This window comes from Miniopterus natalensis, chromosome 7, assembly GCF_054644295.1.
Source record: "Miniopterus natalensis isolate mMinNat1 chromosome 7, mMinNat1.hap1, whole genome shotgun sequence".
NCBI lineage: Eukaryota > Metazoa > Chordata > Mammalia > Chiroptera > Miniopteridae > Miniopterus > Miniopterus natalensis.
This window is the reverse complement of record NC_142087.1, coordinates 39,801,187-39,820,654: the sequence shown is the minus strand read 5'-3', so window position 1 is coordinate 39,820,654 and position 19,468 is coordinate 39,801,187. Positions and strand designations below refer to the sequence as shown.

The following is a 19,468-nucleotide window of genomic DNA, read 5'->3' as shown; positions in this document are numbered from 1 at the left end:
CTTCACCTCAATCTTTTTCTCTCTCTCAACAAAATAGGAGGAATTTATTAGTATGAGGCTCACTTGATGGTGACCTCTGTAACTTGTAACAATTTTAAATTTGTGATCAAGTTAATCAGCAGGTAAATGACCTAAAGTTTAGACTTCCTAAAATCATCTTCCCCAATCATTGCCAATACAATACAAGTTGGCATGAAAGGTAAAATCAAGTTTGTAGATATTTTTTGTTCAAACAGAAAAAAGTAGGAGACTTTTAAATAATGCAAAAGATAGTAACATTGACATTTAGAATTTCCTTCCCCTCACATGACAGATTCAGTGTAAGGACACTTCAAAATTAACCCCCTGTGATTGGATTTACCCTTGAACTGTCTAACATGATAGGTGTGTGTCACCATCCAGGGGACTATTAAAGCCAGCTGAGTGAGGAGAGAGGTAGTCTCAATGACCAGCAGACAGGGAAGCTGCTATGTCATGACTTTGCTGCCACCAAGACGACAAGCACCCTAACACACATATGAACCCAGTACCAGTGGTAGAAACTGCAACACAAATATATTTCACATGCAAAATAGGACAAATGATAAATATTTACATAATACAAATAAAGGGCTGAAAAATCAAGCTTTCTTTTTGGGGGTACCACTGTGATTATGTGGTTTCAATGAGGGTTAAAACCACATAACTTGCACCTCTGAAAAACCATGATGAAAGATAGTATAGAAAATGCACTTTGGTAGAAAACTGGATGTGTGAAAGCTTGCTGTGAAAAAATGAAAACAGGAATGATATAAGTATATTTTCTTATATATACTAAAATGAAGACCCAAAAATGGTTTGTCAAAGTATCAACCAAATGTTAAATTATTTTTCTTTTGCTTTGGTTAAAACAGCCTAGGAACTTCAATCAGTTTCCCTTCTACTAATAGCATAGAAACAGTGACAGGACTACTTTAGAATGGAAAAACAACTTTTAAGAAAAGAAATTAAATTAATTTTAAACTAAATTAAACATTTCACCAATAAATAAGTTTCTTAAAAGGTAGCATCTTCATCCTACAATCTTGGGCATAACATATACACCATTTAAAAAATAAAACTTCTCCCACAGTGTAAATTACAGGTGTTAATGCAACAAGCTATGAAATGCAATTATTTTTAATGTCTCTTAAAAAAAAAAAAAAACCTAGCAAAAATAAATTTTAAGTCAACATCTTTCTAAAACTGTACATTCTAAAATAACTGACTAATCCTTTATTATAGAACATAATTCAAACTGTAGTTGGTATTTCAATATATTCCCAAATAAATGGTTTAAAAAATTTTCATACACCAAAATTGGAACAGCATTTATAATTGTTACAGCTATGAAAAGGCAATCAACTCTACTTAAAACTGTAGCCAGTGATGAAATATACTTCAAAAACATAAACATTTGGTCTGACACTCTTTAATATTGGTTAACAACAGACTGATGTTTCTTGCTGATGGAAGTTATTTTAATCCAATGTGCAAAAAAAAAGGTGCAGCTGTCTACTTTTCCTTGAAATACGTAAGACCAACACTTCTATACTATTTACACACTTAAAATATTTTAGATGTATTAATTTAAGTAACGGTATTGCATCTCCTTTATGGATAAATCATGTGCTACAGAGAGCCCAAAAGCTTGTTAACATTCTGTTACACAAATGTATCTGAAGAGGCATACCTGTTCTTGTCCTAATTTCAAAATCAATTAAGAATTACTTTGATCTAGGAAATCTTGGAATTATTGCAAATGTGAAAACCTTCTTTTTGAGAACCAGGTTCCTATTCGCCCTTTTCTAATCCTCTCACCCCTGGTCCACTCCACAGACCCCATCTATTTCAGAGTGGCAATGCCCCAAATAAGAGGAATGAAGGAACTTGGCCACCAGATCACCAATATCCCTGTGGATCTGCTCAGCCTTCAGGACTTGTTACCACATCTTTGGGGTAGGTATGGGCAATCAAAATGGATGAAGAAATACTTCAGCAAAGCAACCATTATTTGCCCACAAAAACTGTGAAAAAACAGTGATAGAAAATTAACAAATCAAATACAAATCTAAGACCATTCTACATTTCTAGGCCTTGTTTTCATATATGCGCAGTGTTCTTGGTCAACCACCAATATTTTCTGCGTCCACATGAAGTACTTTTATTAAGTTATTAAAAATGCTGTTTTGACTATAAGTCACATATAATTGTGATTAGGAAATCAATTTACTCAATTATCACTCTGTGCAGTGCATTCACCAGCGCAGCAAGTGCAAAGAGGAATTAAAAATGGAATAGAAGTCTCTCACTTCTGAACTGGACACAGGAGTCCACAAATTAAAACCATAAAAAAAGAGAACTGGCAGGGCTCACTGGCAACATTAATACTAGACACCAGACAGGACAGTGAAACTGTTTGGTCAGAACCAAGGAACGTTATTTCCTTGAAAAGTTTTAAAAATACCTAACCAGGCACTGCCTTAGGTCCAGTGAGTACAATGCTCCGTAAGTTTTCACACACAAAAAATTAAAAATACAGTGACTGTGTTCATTTATTATGAACAACGCAATCTCAGTCTCCGCGGCTCAGGCAAAGTGTTCGTGTCCCATCACCTCTAGCTACAGGCTATTGTTTCCAACTGCTGCTCCGCTTCGGCGGCCATCGCTGCTGCCTGCAACTGTTCTGTCTCGCTCTGGATGGCACTGGGGGTAACCTGCTTCCTTTCACTGTGCATATTGTTCTCGTGCCTTTTCAGATCAGATGCCTTGGCAAACGCCTTGGTGCATGAGCCACACACAAAAGGCTTTTCCCCTCTATGTCTTCGTTCATGATCTTTGAGGTGGGACTTGTGTTTGAAGGCTTTGTCACACATATGGCATGCAAACGGTCTTTCATTACTGTGAACTCTCTCATGCTTCTTTAGGTCTGGGGCGCGAATAAATGATTTTCCACACACCTCACAACTGTAGGGCTTATATCCAGTGTGGATTTTTAGGTGTTCTTTCAGGTGGGCTTGTGTGGTAAAACCTTTTGTACACATTTCGCAAACAAATGGCCTGTCTGCTGTGTGGAGTTTTTCATGCTTCCTTAATCTGCCTTCATCAGAAAATGTCTTGCCACATGCCTGACAGGCGATCTGCTCCCGATGGTGGCCATAAAGCAAATACTCAAACTTCATGTCACTGGCAGCGGTTGTCCAGCCTGGTGTCTGTTCGTCTTTCACTTCACTCATTCCATCATTAAATGTTAAGGCTTGAGGGGTCTGGGACCCCAAATCTTTCGATTCTGGGGTCTCCATGGATTCTACTTCCTGGCCATAGCAATTTACTTTTCGAACTTCCTCACTCCCCAGCTCTTTCAGGATCGCTTCCTGAACCCTGAGCGTAGTTGTAGGCGACTTCCCATCCTCCTGACTCGGCGGGGTGCCTTCAACAGTGTCATCAGATGGACTGTCATCTTGATCTCCAATTTCTTCCACATCATCGTCCTGAGTGTCAGCAGCATCTCCAATGGGGCGATTTATTTTGAGGCAATATTTAGTTTTTGACTGGCCATTATTTTCATCAGGACTAGATACATCACGCTTCTGAGAACAGAGTTTATCCAAAAATCGGATACCAAGAATCTGACCCGATGACATCATTAAGTTAACATCTTCTTTTTTCACGGAAATCTTTGCTGTGTACATGTAGTTCAGGACCTCTTCAAATATATCAGAACGAAGAAAATCTATTTCTATTACTGAAGAGCTATCAACCTCAAGCTTCTTAAAAAGCTTTTTAAAGTAGGTGCTGCAGGCGGCAAGAACACATCTGTGTGCTCTGAATTTCACATCTTCAACCACAATAGCAATATCACAAAATTCCCCTTCCAGGCGTTGTTCGTTTAGTGTTTTCAGAAACAGAGTTTTATGATCATCATCATTATATTTAATGGTTTCAGACATACTGATGAAAAACTCCTACAAAAAAGTTTTAAAAAGAAAGTTTGATAATTATGAAAAACACTTTTCCATATAGAAAACACAAGTAGATTTTCATTTTCAAATCCATTTTTAGTCATTAAGAGTGGTTCAAGAATATAAGTAGAAAAGACATCCCGACTTAGGGATTTCCATATTGTTATTTCTATATATCTTCAGTTTACTAAGTATTTGCCTACTTAAAATGATAGCCAACTTTTACAAGCACATAATACATACCAGGTATTATTGCTCTATGTGCTTTACATGTCTTCACAAATGTAATGATCAACTAAACCTATGAACTAGGTATTACTACTTCCATTTCACAGATGAGGTTGGGAACCTGCCCAATATTCTAGTTACTTAGTGAAGAGCTGGCACTCAAATGCAGGCACTCCAGCTCCAAAACCAGCACTTCCTGACAAGTAGAGGTAATGACAAGTAATTCCGTTTTGAGGTTTAAGAAATAGTTCTGAGGCAAGCATCCACTAGTCCTGCCTGTTCCATCTACTCTAATTTCATATAGAGAAAGATTCAGTAACATAACTAACAGAGCTCAGTGCTCTACTTCCTAGACAGAAGAAGTCACTGTTGCAGAACTAGAAAGAGATATCATTGCCAAAATATTCCACTTGGTGTTGTCTTCTAGCTTTTCCACACCAGTTTGGGGCCACTTCTGAATGATGGTTAAAATTTAATATGACCCTCAAAGAATCAGATGACATTTGGGAAGATAGGAGATGTGCAGTTTCATTCCCTCTAGATGCCAATCTATCTGCCATCCAGACAAAAATGTCATCAAGATTGGATGTACTTGACAAGTGCTGCAAGAATTTTACAAGCAAAGGGAATTTAAAACTGGCACAAAAGACATCTGTCACAATGTTAGAGAAACTGATCTTTTTAAAATAATGTATTCTATGTTTTCTTCTCAAAAACATTGTTTGCCTTTCATTCAACAAGTATAAGTGAGGAAAACACACATTTCCCCCAGAGAAACAGAAGTACTAATACATAATTGATATGTGTGTATACATACTTATTTTTTAAAGCAAATACCAAACCATATTTTCAAGATTTAATATCCAAAGTTATAGTTACCATGAACAACTCAGGCTATTGTCTTAATGCTTGAAACACCAAATTCTTCAGATCAGAATAACTGATCGGGGGCACGCCAATCCTATAGGAGAAAAGGACACATGAGAGTAAGGCAGGATCTTCCTCTATCCCAAATTCTAAACAAGAATGTTTTTAAAAAAATAAGCTTTCCTTTCTTATCCTGCCACTTGCACATGTACCCATTTTCAGGTTGGGAACAGAGAGGAGGGTGGCGGGCAGCATCAGTTCCAGCTCTGAGCAGACATGAAGGAGAACAGGTAAGGGCTGCAGCACTTGGAGTGTTGAGGGGCGGGGTGCAGGAAATCAGAGGATGCCCTGGAGAGCCACTAAAGAATTTCTCCTCACAAAGCCCATGGGTAGACATTGATAGCTACACAGATATCAGAAAAAGCCAGAAAGTGCCCCCTACCCCCACCATTTCCTGCTAGGTGTGTGGCCCTCCACATTTTTCTCTAGGCTCCTATAGAGTGAGTGAGTGTGTGTGTGTGTGTGTGTGTGTGCGTGTATATATATATATATATATATATATATATATATATATATATATATATAATACCCATTTATAAATACAGAGAAAGTTATAGTTCACATACCCAACAGCTAACATCGGAGGAGAGGGAACAGTAGCTGGTTATTTCTTTCCACACTTCTGTGCAATGTAGTACACATCATTTAAGCTACACTGGTCTTTAAACCTGCATTTGAGAAATCCAGGTGTTTTCACCTGTATCCCTACTGAGAAGCTCAAAGAATTCTAGCTTTTTGAGTTTTAACTCTTACCAGAGGAGCTCCATCCTGCAGACCAATATCCTGAAAACTAAAAAAAAAAGTTTCTTCTACTGAACAGCGATCACACAAATATAAACTTTAGTATGGTAGGACCAAGGGACTGGGCTGCAATAGTCTTACTCCAAAACTGGGGGCAAAACATGACACAAGAGACCCAAATCCACAACTATCAAAAAGTCCCCTCTCCAGAAAAGCAAAAGCAGCTATCAGCTGCCTGAAGCAGCACGGGGGGAGGGTTCTTATCTGCAAAGTGTGAGGGTTAGGCAAAATTAGTTCTAGGTATGCTTCCAACTTTGTTGCCTAAATGGAACCTGGTCTTTAGTCACCGCCGAAAGAAAGCAGCCGGGCCAAACTTCCTACCGGGTCACTTCCTACTGCTGCCAGTAACTGTATCCATGGCTCGTGGGATAAAAGTGCGCGGACTAGGTAGGGAGAGGAGTGGCCATATACATCCGTGTGCTGATTTTTATTCCCCTTTTTAGCTAGGGTGTTATTTGGCCTCCAGTCTCTTTTGAGGTCTCTGAGGCCCACTTTTTTCTATGGAGATGTTTCAATTGCTAAGTTCAGGTGAGTCAAACTGGAAGATACCCATTGCCAGTATGCGTGTAGGGGGTGAAAGGCCGAAGCCCAGCTACACCTCCATTACAAAGCTGCCCCTTTACTACGGTTCTCCACGCCGCAGGCGCGCGGAGGCGCCCTCGCAGAACGCGGAGCGGGGGCTCCGGCAAAGCCAAACTTACATAAGCAGCGGCGGCCGCCTCCCCTACCCCTGAACAGCCGCGACAATGGCGGCGGCACGACTTTCCTGCCCAAAGCTTGCAACTTCGGGATGGGGAGAAAGAGAACGAAGCGCAAGAGCCACCCAGGTGCCTTCAGAGCTTCTCCAAGCCAGGCTCTCATTTCCTTCTGCCCGGGAGGTGGGGGAGTGGATAAGGCCGTTTGCACTTCTTCCCAAACAAAAGCTCCGGCCTCGGAGCCGAGAGGTGAAGGGGCCACTTTCCCTTTCATAATCAGGCTTCCCGCGCAGGCTGCGGCCTCGGCTCTGAGCGCGAGGAAGAGCCCACGGCGATCCCGGCGGCGGCGAGCGGGAGCGGGAGCGGGCGTGTGGCCGGTCTCCGCAGCCCCGCGCCGCGCCGCGCCGCGCCCCGTACCGCCCGCGAGCCCGGAGCTCGCGCCCCGCGCACTCCCCGGCCGGCTCGCGCCGGGCCCTCCCCCGCCCTCCCGCGGCCGGGGGCGGGGGCGGCGCGCGGCCGGCTTCCCGAGCAAGGCGGGCGCACCCGGGAGTGCGAGCGCCGGGGTCCCGACCCCCTCCTCCGCAGGCAGCTGGGGGCGGCGCGGCGGGGTCCCTGGCTCAGAGGGGCGGCGCCCCGCGGGCCGCGCAGGGCGCCGGGCTCGGGACCGTCCCCACCCTCGCCGCGGAGCACTGCGGCGGTGCGAGCGAGAGCAGCCATGAACTCCGCCGCCGAGGCTCGGCGAGCGCGCGCGCGCGGGGCCGCTGTGGCCGCCGCGGCCGCCGCCCGGCTGCAGTCCCAGATAGCTCGCCGGCCTGCGCAGCCCCCAGAACGCCCGGTCCAGCCCCGGCCCACGCCCGTCCCCGCTCGCACCGCGCCGCCGCCGGCCGCCCGCACATCCTGGAGCTGGCTGGTGCCCCAGAGCGCGACGAGAACGCGCTTCTTCCGGGCCGCCCAGCCGCGCCAGCCACCGGCCGCCCCCGTGCCCGCCTCGGGAATGGTCCGGGCCCCTTCCGCACCCCCGGCCCGCGCTTACCTGCAGCCTGGCACAGCCACAGACACTCGCCGTGGGCTCCCCCCTCTCGCTGCACGCAGGCCGGGGACGGGATGGACGCGGGGCGCGGGGGCACGGTGGGTGGCAGTGTGTTTTGGATTTTTTTTTTTTTTTGGAGTTTGGGGAGAGGGCGGGTGGGGGGGAAATCGTGCACGTCCCTGATGGTAGCAGCCCTCCTGCACGAGCACAGAATGTCTAGCCGGCCTTGAAAACCCCCACCGGCACCCCCCCTTCCCGTGCATGCGCGGTGCGGGCTGGGGGGAAGGCGCGCCGCCGGCTTGCGCAGGCACGGAACCAGACCGGGCCTCTAAATTGGCTAACAGGGAAAGGGTTAATCCGGGACCTTGCGACGCTTTCGTTGGAGTCTACGGGGCCTCCCCCTGAGGGCCCTGGCCTGCGCACGCGCGCGCACGCGCGCGGCTTGGGGCGCGCGGAGCCCGCGCGCGGGAGAAGGGGAGGGCGGGGCGGGGGCGGGGCTTCGGGAGCTGAGCGGCGTATTCACGAGCGCGGCTGCCGCGCGCCCGCTCGGCCTGGAGCTCCCGCCTTCCGCTCCCGGCGCCGGCACAACGCCGGGAACGCGAGAGCCCGGCGCTCCCGTGCGTGTGCATGTGCGTGGGGCAGTACCGCCCTCGGGCGCGCGCTGGCCGGGCGCTGCGGCTGCGGGCTTCGCCGTCGGCTCGGTGGCGAACGCCCGAGGCCACCCTAGCCCTCCGCGTCGTACACCCGCCGTGACCGAGGCGCGCGCGGGCGTTGGGTTTGGCTGGTGTCCCCACCGCATTACGTATATCGGGGAAATGGCAGGCCGGCGCTCCGTAAACGTTTGCAGAACAAATGAAACGACTGACACCTTTCATATATATTGTAACGGTCAATCCCAGTCACCCAGGAGAAAGGATCACCCCCGAAAGCTCCGTATCCAGCCAAGCCCGCGCCCACGCTCCAGCAGCTACCCGGACGCTCAAGGGAAAATGCATGGGGCTGGAGGCCCTGTAGCTTCTCCAGCGGTCGTGAGCCTGGATTGGATTTCACTGCAGCTCCCTCGGAGAGCTCCAGTAACGACGCGGTTCTTCCATCCCTGTTCAGCAAAAGTAACCGCTCCATTGCTGTTGAAACCATGTGTCGTTCCCTCTGGCGCGGTGGCTGGGCCTGCGCCCCGAGCTGAAACCTCGGAAGTCCTCCAGCGCCCGCGTTTTCGGCTCTTAAATGCAGGAAGCTAGGGAGCACGCCGCGTTTCCTTCGGGTGGCTTATGCTGCGTTATCACGCCCTAGCAGCGTTTCAGAAAAACACGCGTAATTTGACATCGAAAAATTAGAGCAGGGCCTTCCTTCCCCCTGGGCTTGTGTGAAGATTATAAAATAATGTTTGTAACAGAAACCTTGTAAGCATTTAAGAAATGATACTATGATTGGCTGTGTTAAATTCTAAAGAACTATACAGCCTAGGCCGATTTTGTAATATTAATTGACATTAAGTTTCAATGTTTCACAAGGTGTTCTTATGCACATCTTTTTTTGATGTTCACAAAAACACAGAGGTTAGTTAGTAGGTGCATTGAACGATAGAATAGACCAGTTCTAGAGTCAGACATATCCACTTCAAATATTGGGTACATTGTTTAACTTCTCTAAACCTCAGCTTCTTCTTTTTTTTTTTTTTTTAAATCCACACCCTAGGATATTTTTTCCATTACTTGTGCGAGAGACACATCGGTTGGTTGCCTCCTGTCCCAACCAGGGCGGGGATGGCAGATACCGCCTCTGGTCTTTGCACGGAGGCTCTGCATCACTGAGCCAAACCAGCTAGGGCAAACCTCAGCTGCTGCTTCTCTGAAACGAAGATAAGGAAAGCACCTAATAAGGCAGTTGTGAGGATTAAATAAAATAATGTCCATTTAAGTGCTTAGCTCAAATATTAGCTCGGTGGTGTTAAATGACCTGCCCATTCACCATAGATGGTGGATTTAAGTGGCACAGGACCAGAACGGACAAAATTTATGTTCCTAGTTGATACCTTTGTGGTCGTGTTCCCTCTGACACCAGGGCTGGGCCTGTTTATTCAATCCTGCCTATGTTTTGTGTTCATGTGGCAGGGATTATAATAGTACTATATCATAGGGTTATGTTATCAAGCAATAAAACTGTCACTGCATTTAGCAGTGCAGAGACATGACTAGCACTTAGTTATGGTTCATCATCTGCTGCTGCTCCCCCTTCTCCCATACCACATAATTGCATAGGTTTATATACTCTTTCTGCATATCTTTATTATCTATTATATAAACACACCCTTATTGCATATAGCTAGGTAAAGTCTTTCCAGGATTTGACTAATCTGATGAAATTAAAACAGTTCAGAAGATTTCTCAAGCACTAGAATGCATTTCTCAAGTGACAGATTCCTGACATCTTAGTTTTGCATCTATTAACCCCATTCTTGTGTGTTTTATGTTCATGTCACCTAGGCTCTTACTGTGTTTTGCTTCAGGGTGATCTTGGGGATGAGTCTAAATTAAAGGGGCAACTCCAAGGGAAGGAGGAGGGAGTGGTGAGAAACCACAAAGAAGGGGCTTGACCCATACCTGGCACCTTGCCTGGTTACCAGCCTTAACCCAGCACTGTTCAGCACCCTTTAGGCCATAAACAAATATTGCCTGACAGAGAAGTGACAACCTACAAGTTAATACCACAGGGAGTTTTAAGGGCATACTTTTTAAAATTTTTTAATTAACCCTATGGGGTAGGTACTATTAAATAGTACCTACCCCATAGGGTTAATTAACTCAATACATAGTTATGAGCATTCATTTTGTGCCAAGCATATGGGCACTGTGGATATAGCAGTGAACAAAACATACAAATATTCCCACCTGGGAGGCAGACAAGCAGCAAATAAACCATTTAAATATATATCATATCAACAAGTGATAAGTACAATGGAGAAAAATACAGCAGGGAAGGAAATAGGAAGGCTGGAAATATGGGTGGGCAATTTGAAATACAGTCATTTGAGAAGGTAGCATTTCGGCAAAGACCTGAAGGAGGTAAGGGGCCAGTCAGGTGAAGATTGTGATGAGAGAAGCCCTCGGGGGAGAAAGGAACAGCAAGCACAAGAGTCCTGCAACAGAAGCATCCCTTTGTGTTGAGAAACAGCAAAGACAAGTAGAGGAAAGGAGTACGGAGAAGACACCTCCCCACTGCCACTCTGTATCAGTCTAGATGGGGCAGATGGCAGTGTAGCAGTTTTTATTTTTGTTTTCTACTGAGATACTATGTTTAGGTTTTTTGACAATGAAATGCCCAACACACTCTAAATGATTTTTATATATTTCTGGACAAATTCTAGTATGGTTTAAGAGACTCCTGGAACTAAAACCTTCAAAGAATAAGGGGGAGTGACTGTGGCAGGGAGGCGGTGGGGATGGAACATGAGTTGTAGTCAAATGACGTGAGTGTCACAGCTAGGGGTTTTTGTAGAGAAAGGAGAGGGAAGGTTTCAAAGGGAAGAAAGACACTTGCTCCACTCCAGGAAGGAGTAAAAGTCACCCTGGAGAGGGTTACGGGGAGCAGTGTTCTCCTGTGAGGGCCAGGATTCCAGTAGACCCTGGAGAGCGTCCTTGTAAACTTTGTCTATACATAGTAATCACCTAGGGAGCATTTTCCCCCCAATATGTCTTTTATGTCATTATTGATTTCAGAGAGAGGAAGGGAGATGGAGAGAGATAGAAACATCAATGATGAGAGAATCATTGATCTGCTGCCTCTTGCATGCCCCCCACTGGGGATCAAGCCCACAGCCCAGGCATGTGCCTTGATTGGGAATCGAACCTCGATCTCCTGGGTCATAGGTCGATATTCAACCGTTGAGCCATGCTGGCTGGGCATCACCTGGGAAGCTTTAAAGATGCTGGCCCTGGAGTCCTACCATCAGAGATTCTGATTAATTGCTTTGGTGTGTGGCCCAAGTTATCAGCAGTTACAACAGCTCCCCAGGTGATTGTAAGGTAAAGCCATTGTTGAAAACCACTGCCTTATAGCAAGAAGGTGAGGGGACCTTTTAGGGACATTTGAGGTGTTGAGAGATATACATAAAATGATACCTTTAAGATATTAACACAATTCCTGATACATAGTTAGCTGTTGACTTCCTTTTTCAGACTTGAATGCTTAAATTCTGGCCTAAGAAGGTGACATTTGTTCTGCAGGATGGGATGGACATTAAATGGATCAGAATAGCTCAGTAGAATTCTTTATTCCATCCAAGATGATATCTTTATAGAAACCCTCCATCTTTCCATGATCAGCCCTAAGTCGTGCCTAGAAATTAGCCATTCCTTATCTTCATTCATGCTTTTAAAATGAGACTATAGATGAAGGCAAAGTGAGCAAGTAGAAGATTTATTCTCTCATAATTAGTTTGAGAATCAAGCAGTTTTGTCTGCATAACTAGCCAGCAAATTGGACCTAAATTCCAGTAGTTTTTTTTGGGGGGGGGGGAGATAAATATCTGTATTTGACGGAAAGCAAATTTCAAAATGTTTGAAATTAATGAGGAGATACATTCTTTCTAGCCGCAGACAATTCTCTATCTCCCAAAGACAAAACTTTTCACACTTACCTTACAATGTCCTCATAATCTCTGGAAGTTGAAAATATTTTAGTATCTGAGATTTAAGCCAGAAATAAGTCTTCTATTTTTATCTGCTGACCTGAGGGAGATTATGATATCTTCTTTAATAGCATAAATTCCATGCAATGCAATATATCTGATAATTTATCTTTAAAAATCTTCACATGGAATGCTGATTTTATTTTGAACTTTAAGTCCAGCTAATAGGCATGTATTCCTACTGTTCAGATTTTATTATGTATGGTTCTGATATAACTTTTAGAATAGGCAGTTAGACAGCAAATAGAAGCAATTATTTAGTCTTCTAATCAGCATTTTTATATACTTATCCTGACTCACAAATTCCTTTATGTGGTCACATCAAGCCAACTCTTCCTTAATCTGCATGCAGTCAGAGGAAGGAATAATGAATCTGAAATCATAGCAGGAAATCTTTGCTTTTAGCTTTGGTGACTCCACAGGGCATCCATTGATGGTGGGGTTGTCATTTGTTCATTTTTACCTTTGCTATTATTTCCTCCTCACACAAATTACTTGTCAAATGTTTCTGGAAGCACCATGGTTGTTTTCACCTGGAACAACCTACTGTTGGATGCCTGTATTTCTTTTGCTGTCAAATTTAGTAACTTGGTCAGATTTGCTATAGCTCCAGTCACAAGTAAATCAACGCTTCATGTGAAATTCTTCATTTTTATTGTTGAGGTATTAAATGCAATCTAGACTCATAAAATGATTTATTTCCCTGCCAAGTAGAAAGGGCAATAATAAAGTGTATCCAAAATCATTATAGTCACCATAAGAACCAGATTGAACTAGAATTCAAATTATTTCTGGAATCCTTTATTCATCCCACGTCCTTCCTTCTCTCACACTTGCTAGCCTTAGAATAACAAATATTAGTCTCAGTAGCTTTTAATTGAGGCAGTCATGATTTTTTTATACAATGCCATGAAATTAACATTCACATACGTATTTCACTTGGGTCCCCTACATGTGAAAAACACTGTCAGGCCGGGAGAGTCAATATTTCAAAAACAGAGAAACGAAGATTCAGAAGCTAAATGATTTATCCAGGATGGTAAAGGTAACAGGTGGCCCTACTGGTGCTAGAAACTTCTGTTTCCGTGACCATTGCTCCAAACTCTATACTGCCTTCAAGGAACCAAATAAAAATAAGGTTAGAAAATAGATGTGATCTGTTTGATAATTCACAGGAGGATCTCATCGCTGGGATAGATAAGCAACTGTGACCTTCTGCTTGGTTCTGTTTAAAAACAAAACAAATCAACATGATTTTTGCATTTTATTTAATGTCGGTGTTTCCTTAGGGTTTTCTCTACTTCTTGAACCAATTACATTTGATATATATGCCCTTTGCTCCAACATCACTTTTCCTTTCAGATAATGAATATAGTGTGAGACCCGGTTTCCTTTATTCTGTGTGTTAGAGCAGGGAGAAGGAACTACAAGACAGAGCTGCTAAAACTATGAGAGATCTAACAGTCCAAATTTTTTTATCTTAGGTATTGGTATATCCCAACAATCTGCCCTGTTCTAGGGGGGAGAGCAAAGAAATGAATATTATTTGAACTTATTCATGTCCAGAGGGTTTCTGAAACTGAGAGCCAGGCAGATCCATCTACTCTGACCCAAACCAGCCCTAAAGAAAATTGTTTGAAGAAATTGGGTACCAACGATTATAGGTGGGAGATTTAGTGTAGATCAAAGAAATCCAGCCAAAAGAACTGTGGACTGACTCACATAATAACTGTGTATTAAGCAAAAATTATTAATTTTTAGGCACTTAGGTGTCATTTACTTGAAACACTAGTACTTCATATGTCATTTTAAGCAGGTACTTTATATATCTAATTCAAATAAAATAGATGTGCATCAGTATCGTATGTATCACAGGTTTCTTCATAATTCTTGCTCTTAAAAATATATAATTTTCCAAATCCTGTAGTAAAACATGGCTTTAAAATAGATTTTTTTGAGCAAAATATTTTTTTTAAGAGGGATCAAGACTCAAACTCATGAGGAAGTAAGGCAGAGGAAGGAAACAAAGTGAAACTCTTTAAATAAAAATTTATTAATTTTAAATAATTGTGCCTATATTACTCTTAAAACAAACAAACAAAAATCCTTATGCGAAAGAAAGAAGAAAAGAAAGAAAAAATAAATAAATAAATAAATAAATAAATAAATAAATAATAAATAAATAAATAATATTGTGGTAGGCAGTTAGACAGACATGAGCAGAGCAAAGAAGATGGGCCAGGTACAGAAGGTCACCAGGGTGGAAAGTACTTGATGCCTAGCAAAGGACAATTGTAGAGTGGGACCTTGCCCCCAGGGTGACCTTTTCTTGCCTAGCATATCACTGGTCGTGTGGTTTGAATCCCCTGGCCTTTCCTCTGTAGAGATAACATCTAGACCTCAGTTGTAATTCAGCTCTTTTATTTGTTGGGATGGAGATGATGACTTTATAAATGAACTGAGATCATTTATGTAATTGTAATTATGTGTAAGTAAAGTACTTGAAATATATATTCTCCATATTAAGAGTAACTCTAATTGGTAGCAGGTCCTTTTCTTTTTCAGATTTAGCCTGATAAGCATTGAGAGAGACTGAGACTTCATTCAATTTGGAAAATGACTGAATCAGAGGTATCAGATGATACATTTTCAGAGCGCCGTCTATCAAGAAGATGGTGATTGAAGTACCTGTGACAGTATCAGCAAGGAGTCAGTCCCTAGCTACTTCATAAAGGCCATAATCTGAATTATAACATCTCTTCTTACAACAAAGATGAGAGTAAAATCAAAGGAGAAATATTCAAAGAAGGATGAAAGGGCCTGGCATGAGAAAAGACTGCATGGAGACCAGAAGAAAATAGGAAATGATTTTAAGTTTTCCATCATGGGGCACACTACAATCACTAGCTTTGACTCTTATAAAGTTTTTTTTCCTATTGTACTAACCTTGTGCTTCCCCAGTGTCTGCTGAAAACCAGCAGAAAGACAGAGGTTCCCAAATGCTAATAGGCAAAGCCAAGCCGCCCATGTCTGCATGCGGCAGCCAGTTTACTCAATGAAGTTCAAAAGCAGGGTCAGAGGCAAAGCAAACGTGTCTTCTCCCAAATGCTTGATGACCGTGTTCCAACAGCCTGCCAAGGAAGTTAGCCCTAGGGGCGCGCGGGGACCAGCAACCAGCTGGGACAGACAGTGCAGTGGAAAAGACATAGGGTCAGAGGCTTTGAATCTGGACACCACTCAGCTAGCAACTAGCTGTGGCTTGGGACAAATTCTTCAGTCTCTGCCTTTATAGAATGGAGAAGTTGAACAAGATCAAGCTTGTAAGCTTCCTGTCTCATGAAACTCCAAAGAAACTAATTAAATTGCATTTCCCCCAAACCCTTACTTCCCTTGCCTGCCTTTCCCCAGTAGCTGCCCGCAAAGCCCTAACCCTCAATCAGCCCAGCTATTACCATCCGTGAGTCACCGCCCCAGGCGGTTGAGAAAGTGGCACAGCTGAGAAGGTTCATGCCACTCCTGCTCCAGAGCCGGCAGCCTTCACCCCCACTCGACACAGGTCCTCCCTCAGTTTAGAGAAAAGAGAAAACTCGCCCAGATGCCTGCCTTCTGTCTGCTCTACAGACTCGCCGCCATCGCACCGACTGCCTTCCTCTTCCTGCCTCGGTGGCAGAAGGGTCTCCCCCTAGATAGCGCTCCACTGATGACCATTTCTCTAGGACATAGCTTTCTTCCATTTCACTGGGGGATTTTCTCAGCATAAAATGTTTATATAATCTCTTAAAAACAAAACCTTCCCTTGTCTGTCCTGATTGTTGTTTCCTTTCTTTTCAAGAGGGCGGTCTACAATGATCATGTCCACTTTCTTAGTCCAATTCCCTCCTTCACTCACTTCTACCTGACTTCTGCTCCTGCCACCGCAGTGCACAACCCCCTAAGTTATCACCTTCCTCATTGCTAAAGCCTTCAGGCCTGATGGCATTTGCACTGAAGGTCCTTTCCTGTGCCTCTTATTCTCATTGTCTCTCCCCACTCCCCCCCCCCCCATTCTCTCCACTCCTCCTCCTTAATCTACCCCTTGAATGTTGCTGTACCCAAAGCACTGTCTCAGGCTCCTCTTCCTCACTTGGATCCACTTACCAACTTACTAATATGTTCAATTTCCAAAACTGAACTGGCGATCCAGCCCTGTAAACCCCCTATGGCCCTCTCAACTTGGACCAGCAGTCATCTGATCACCAATATCCAAAACCTTAGCCCTATTCTTAAATTCATCATTTCTCTCAGCTTATCATTGGTCACTGAATCATATCAATCCCCTCTGTAGTGGTATATAGTATTCATTATCAGGCAGATCTGGTCGTGTCATCACCACCCACCACCTTTGTGACATCACACTGAAAATCCTTTGAGGTTCTAGAGCACCGACAGGAAACAGCACAGTGCTGTGCCAAGGACCTCAAAGCCTTTCAAAGGCCATTCCTTACATGCCCCCTTGGTCTCATCTCCAGCCATTCTCTGTTGTACTCTGTACTTTTGTCAAAACAAGTGCCTGTGGTTTCCAAAATGCGTCCCAGGGCCTTTGCATGTGCCTGTTCTCCTGCTGCAGGGCTCTCACTATTCCTCCGCTCCCGCGTCAGCTGACTTATTTCTACGCTTGCTTCCAGGCTCAGTTTGGGTGTCCTCTACACCTAAAGTCTTCCTTAATGCCCCAGTTTAGGTTGGTCTAGTCCAGTATCTGGAATATAGCAAAAATTTAAAATTTTTTTGAAAGTTTATTGATCTGCTATGATTTTTCTCTTTTAGCAATTAAATTTACCCTAATTTGAAATTCCTGACTGACTTCTTCCATACCTCAAGTTTATTTGTACTTCACTTTCTTTTCTTTGGATCTTTATCTCATCTTCAATATGTCACTTTTAATTCTGTCTTACACAGTTCTTACAAAACATTTTCTAAAGAAAAATGTCAAAGAGAAGCCGATGGAGCCATGGAGTCAACAGACAGTTGAAAAATGGAAACTAGATGGACGTGGGGCACAGGTTCTTAAGGAATATATGGCCCTGCAGGCAATTCCCCAATGTGATATTACCAGTGATTCCTCAAACTTTAAATATTGTTAGAAAGGTTCCTGCTGCTTTGAACATAGATGTTTTCAAACAGGAACTGTATTAGTATTACTATGAGTGTGCATTTGAGTGTAAGTATGAGTATTAGGAAAGATGCTGGCTAAGCTGCTATAATAATAGTAAAAATAACTAAAAAAGCACTGACTCCAACAAAGCAGAAGTTTATTTCTCACATAAGAGCTGTGCTCAGATTGTCTAGGGGGACTGGGCAGGTCTACACCCGGGACCTAAACTCCTTCTGTCCTGTTGCTCTGCATGTTCTAGAACTGCTCTGTCTAGTATGGAAGCCACTACCCACATGTTCCTGTTGAGCTAGGACCAAACTAGGACCCCACGCTCCTATGGCTAATCCAAACAGGACATGCTGCAGGACAAACACATGCCAGTTTTCAAAGGCTTTGTATCAAAAAAAGAATTAAAAACATCTTCTTAATAACAATATTGACTACATGTTGAAATAATACTTTGGATGTGTTGGGTTAAATAAGATAAGTTATTAAATTTAATTTCACCCATTCTTTTTTTAGTGAACGATTTTAAATTACAGATGTGGCTCACATTGTTTTCTACTGGACACTGCTGTTTAGGTTAATGCAGATAATGCAGCGTATTATCTTCATTTGTACGGTAAGAGCTGGCTCACAATACCACATCCATGGTCAGAAAAAAAAGCTGGAATGAAAAACAGCAGAGGGCAAATAATATTTTTTAAGGAGACGATATGCAATTCGCACATATCCGTTCGCCTACATTTTATTGGTGGGAACTTAGTCGCTTGGCCCCAACACGTTGCATAGAACACAAGGAAATGCAGTATGTGGGCGGGCGGTCAGGCCGCAGAGGCAGGGGGAGAATGGATCCTAGGGTAACAGACGAACAGTATGTCTCTAAAGAGAGCTATTAGAGTTGACTGAGCAGAGGGAGTTGAAAGGCATTCACTGCAGAGGGGATGGGGAAACAGACTAGGAGAGTTTTCATTAGCTGTTTGTCATCAGTGCTTCATTTAATAGATGCTCATTAACATTGACACTACAGTGGCAAACTCACCTGCAGGGCTTTTCCTCCTTTGTTGAGGTGGCCTTAACCTTTCCTCGGGTAGAAACAAGTAGCAGTAAAAAAGATAAATTGTTGTATCACTTATTTAGTACTGAATTACTCATTTCTGCATCCTTTCTTGACTATGAATGTTGTTTAGCAATTCCTAAAACAGCTATGAAAATATAACTGAGACGTCATTTCGAATGGTTCTGTATTTCCTAAGAATGTTTTAAAGGGGAATGCTACCAGAAATATTGGCATTTGGTTCCCCGAATTGGAGTTAGCCCCTTTTTCATGTGAGTAGGTAATACTGGTATGAACACAATTAAGCTTGGGTATACTGTTCAACTCTGAGGATCAAAAATAGATTCTATATTTATTATAAACTGGTACAAAAACAACCACACGAAGAAAAACAACAACGAAAATAGGAATGTGGTAGATGGAGGAGAGACTCCGAGCCAGTGGAAAATGAGCCGTTCGTTCACCGCCTAGCTGCCAGCCATCCGGATGCGCTCTGATTTGGTTAACTGCTCCCCTAATATTGGCCATTTAGGTTGTTCCCAACATTTTTTTTCTTTTAAACAATATGGCAATAAAAAAATCATACATATATCATTTTGCATATATGTGACTATATCTGCAGAATTACCAAAAGTGAACGTTTTTACTTTTTATTTTGGTATAATAGTTTTTTTCTAGATTAACAAAGTACATATTATTTTTTTTAAAAAAAGTTTAAGATGGAAAGAAGCAGGAAATAGTTCATCACGCAGATGGCTACCACTGTGTGTGAGGATTAGAGATGTGGGGGCAGGGGCAAATTCTGACGATGTAAGCAGGGTGGCAATCTCCTTGTTTACCTGGCCAAATTCACCCCTTGTGTGGTGCGGGGCTCAGAGTGACTTGCTATTTACCTGTCTACAAGTTCACCTTGTCATTCCCGTGTTTGCTAC

General features: G+C 43.4%; 1 protein-coding gene across 4 annotated transcripts; it reads right to left on the bottom strand.

Moving 5' to 3' along the window:
* Positions 1 to 795: 795 nt before the first annotated feature.
* ZBTB14 (zinc finger and BTB domain containing 14) lies at positions 796 to 7,790 on the bottom strand. 4 transcript variants are annotated; one of them, XM_087818967.1, is made up of 5 exons: positions 6,638 to 6,841; positions 5,889 to 5,925; positions 5,702 to 5,803; positions 5,088 to 5,169; positions 796 to 3,983 (listed from the first exon to the last, which is right to left on the bottom strand). In XM_087818967.1, the coding sequence occupies exons 4-5, from the start codon at positions 5,088 to 5,090 to the stop codon at positions 2,637 to 2,639; spliced, it is 1,350 nt and encodes a 449-aa protein (XP_087675093.1). In that variant the 5' UTR covers positions 5,091 to 5,169; positions 5,702 to 5,803; positions 5,889 to 5,925; positions 6,638 to 6,841; the 3' UTR covers positions 796 to 2,636. The 4 variants fall into 4 exon arrangements, with proteins under 4 accessions (XP_087675093.1, XP_087675091.1, XP_087675092.1 ...); XM_087818965.1 differs by having other exon boundaries at positions 5,702 to 5,925; XM_087818966.1 differs by lacking the exons at positions 5,702 to 5,803; positions 5,889 to 5,925; positions 6,638 to 6,841 and adding an exon at positions 7,665 to 7,790.
* Between the last annotated feature and the right edge of the window lie 11,678 nt (positions 7,791 to 19,468).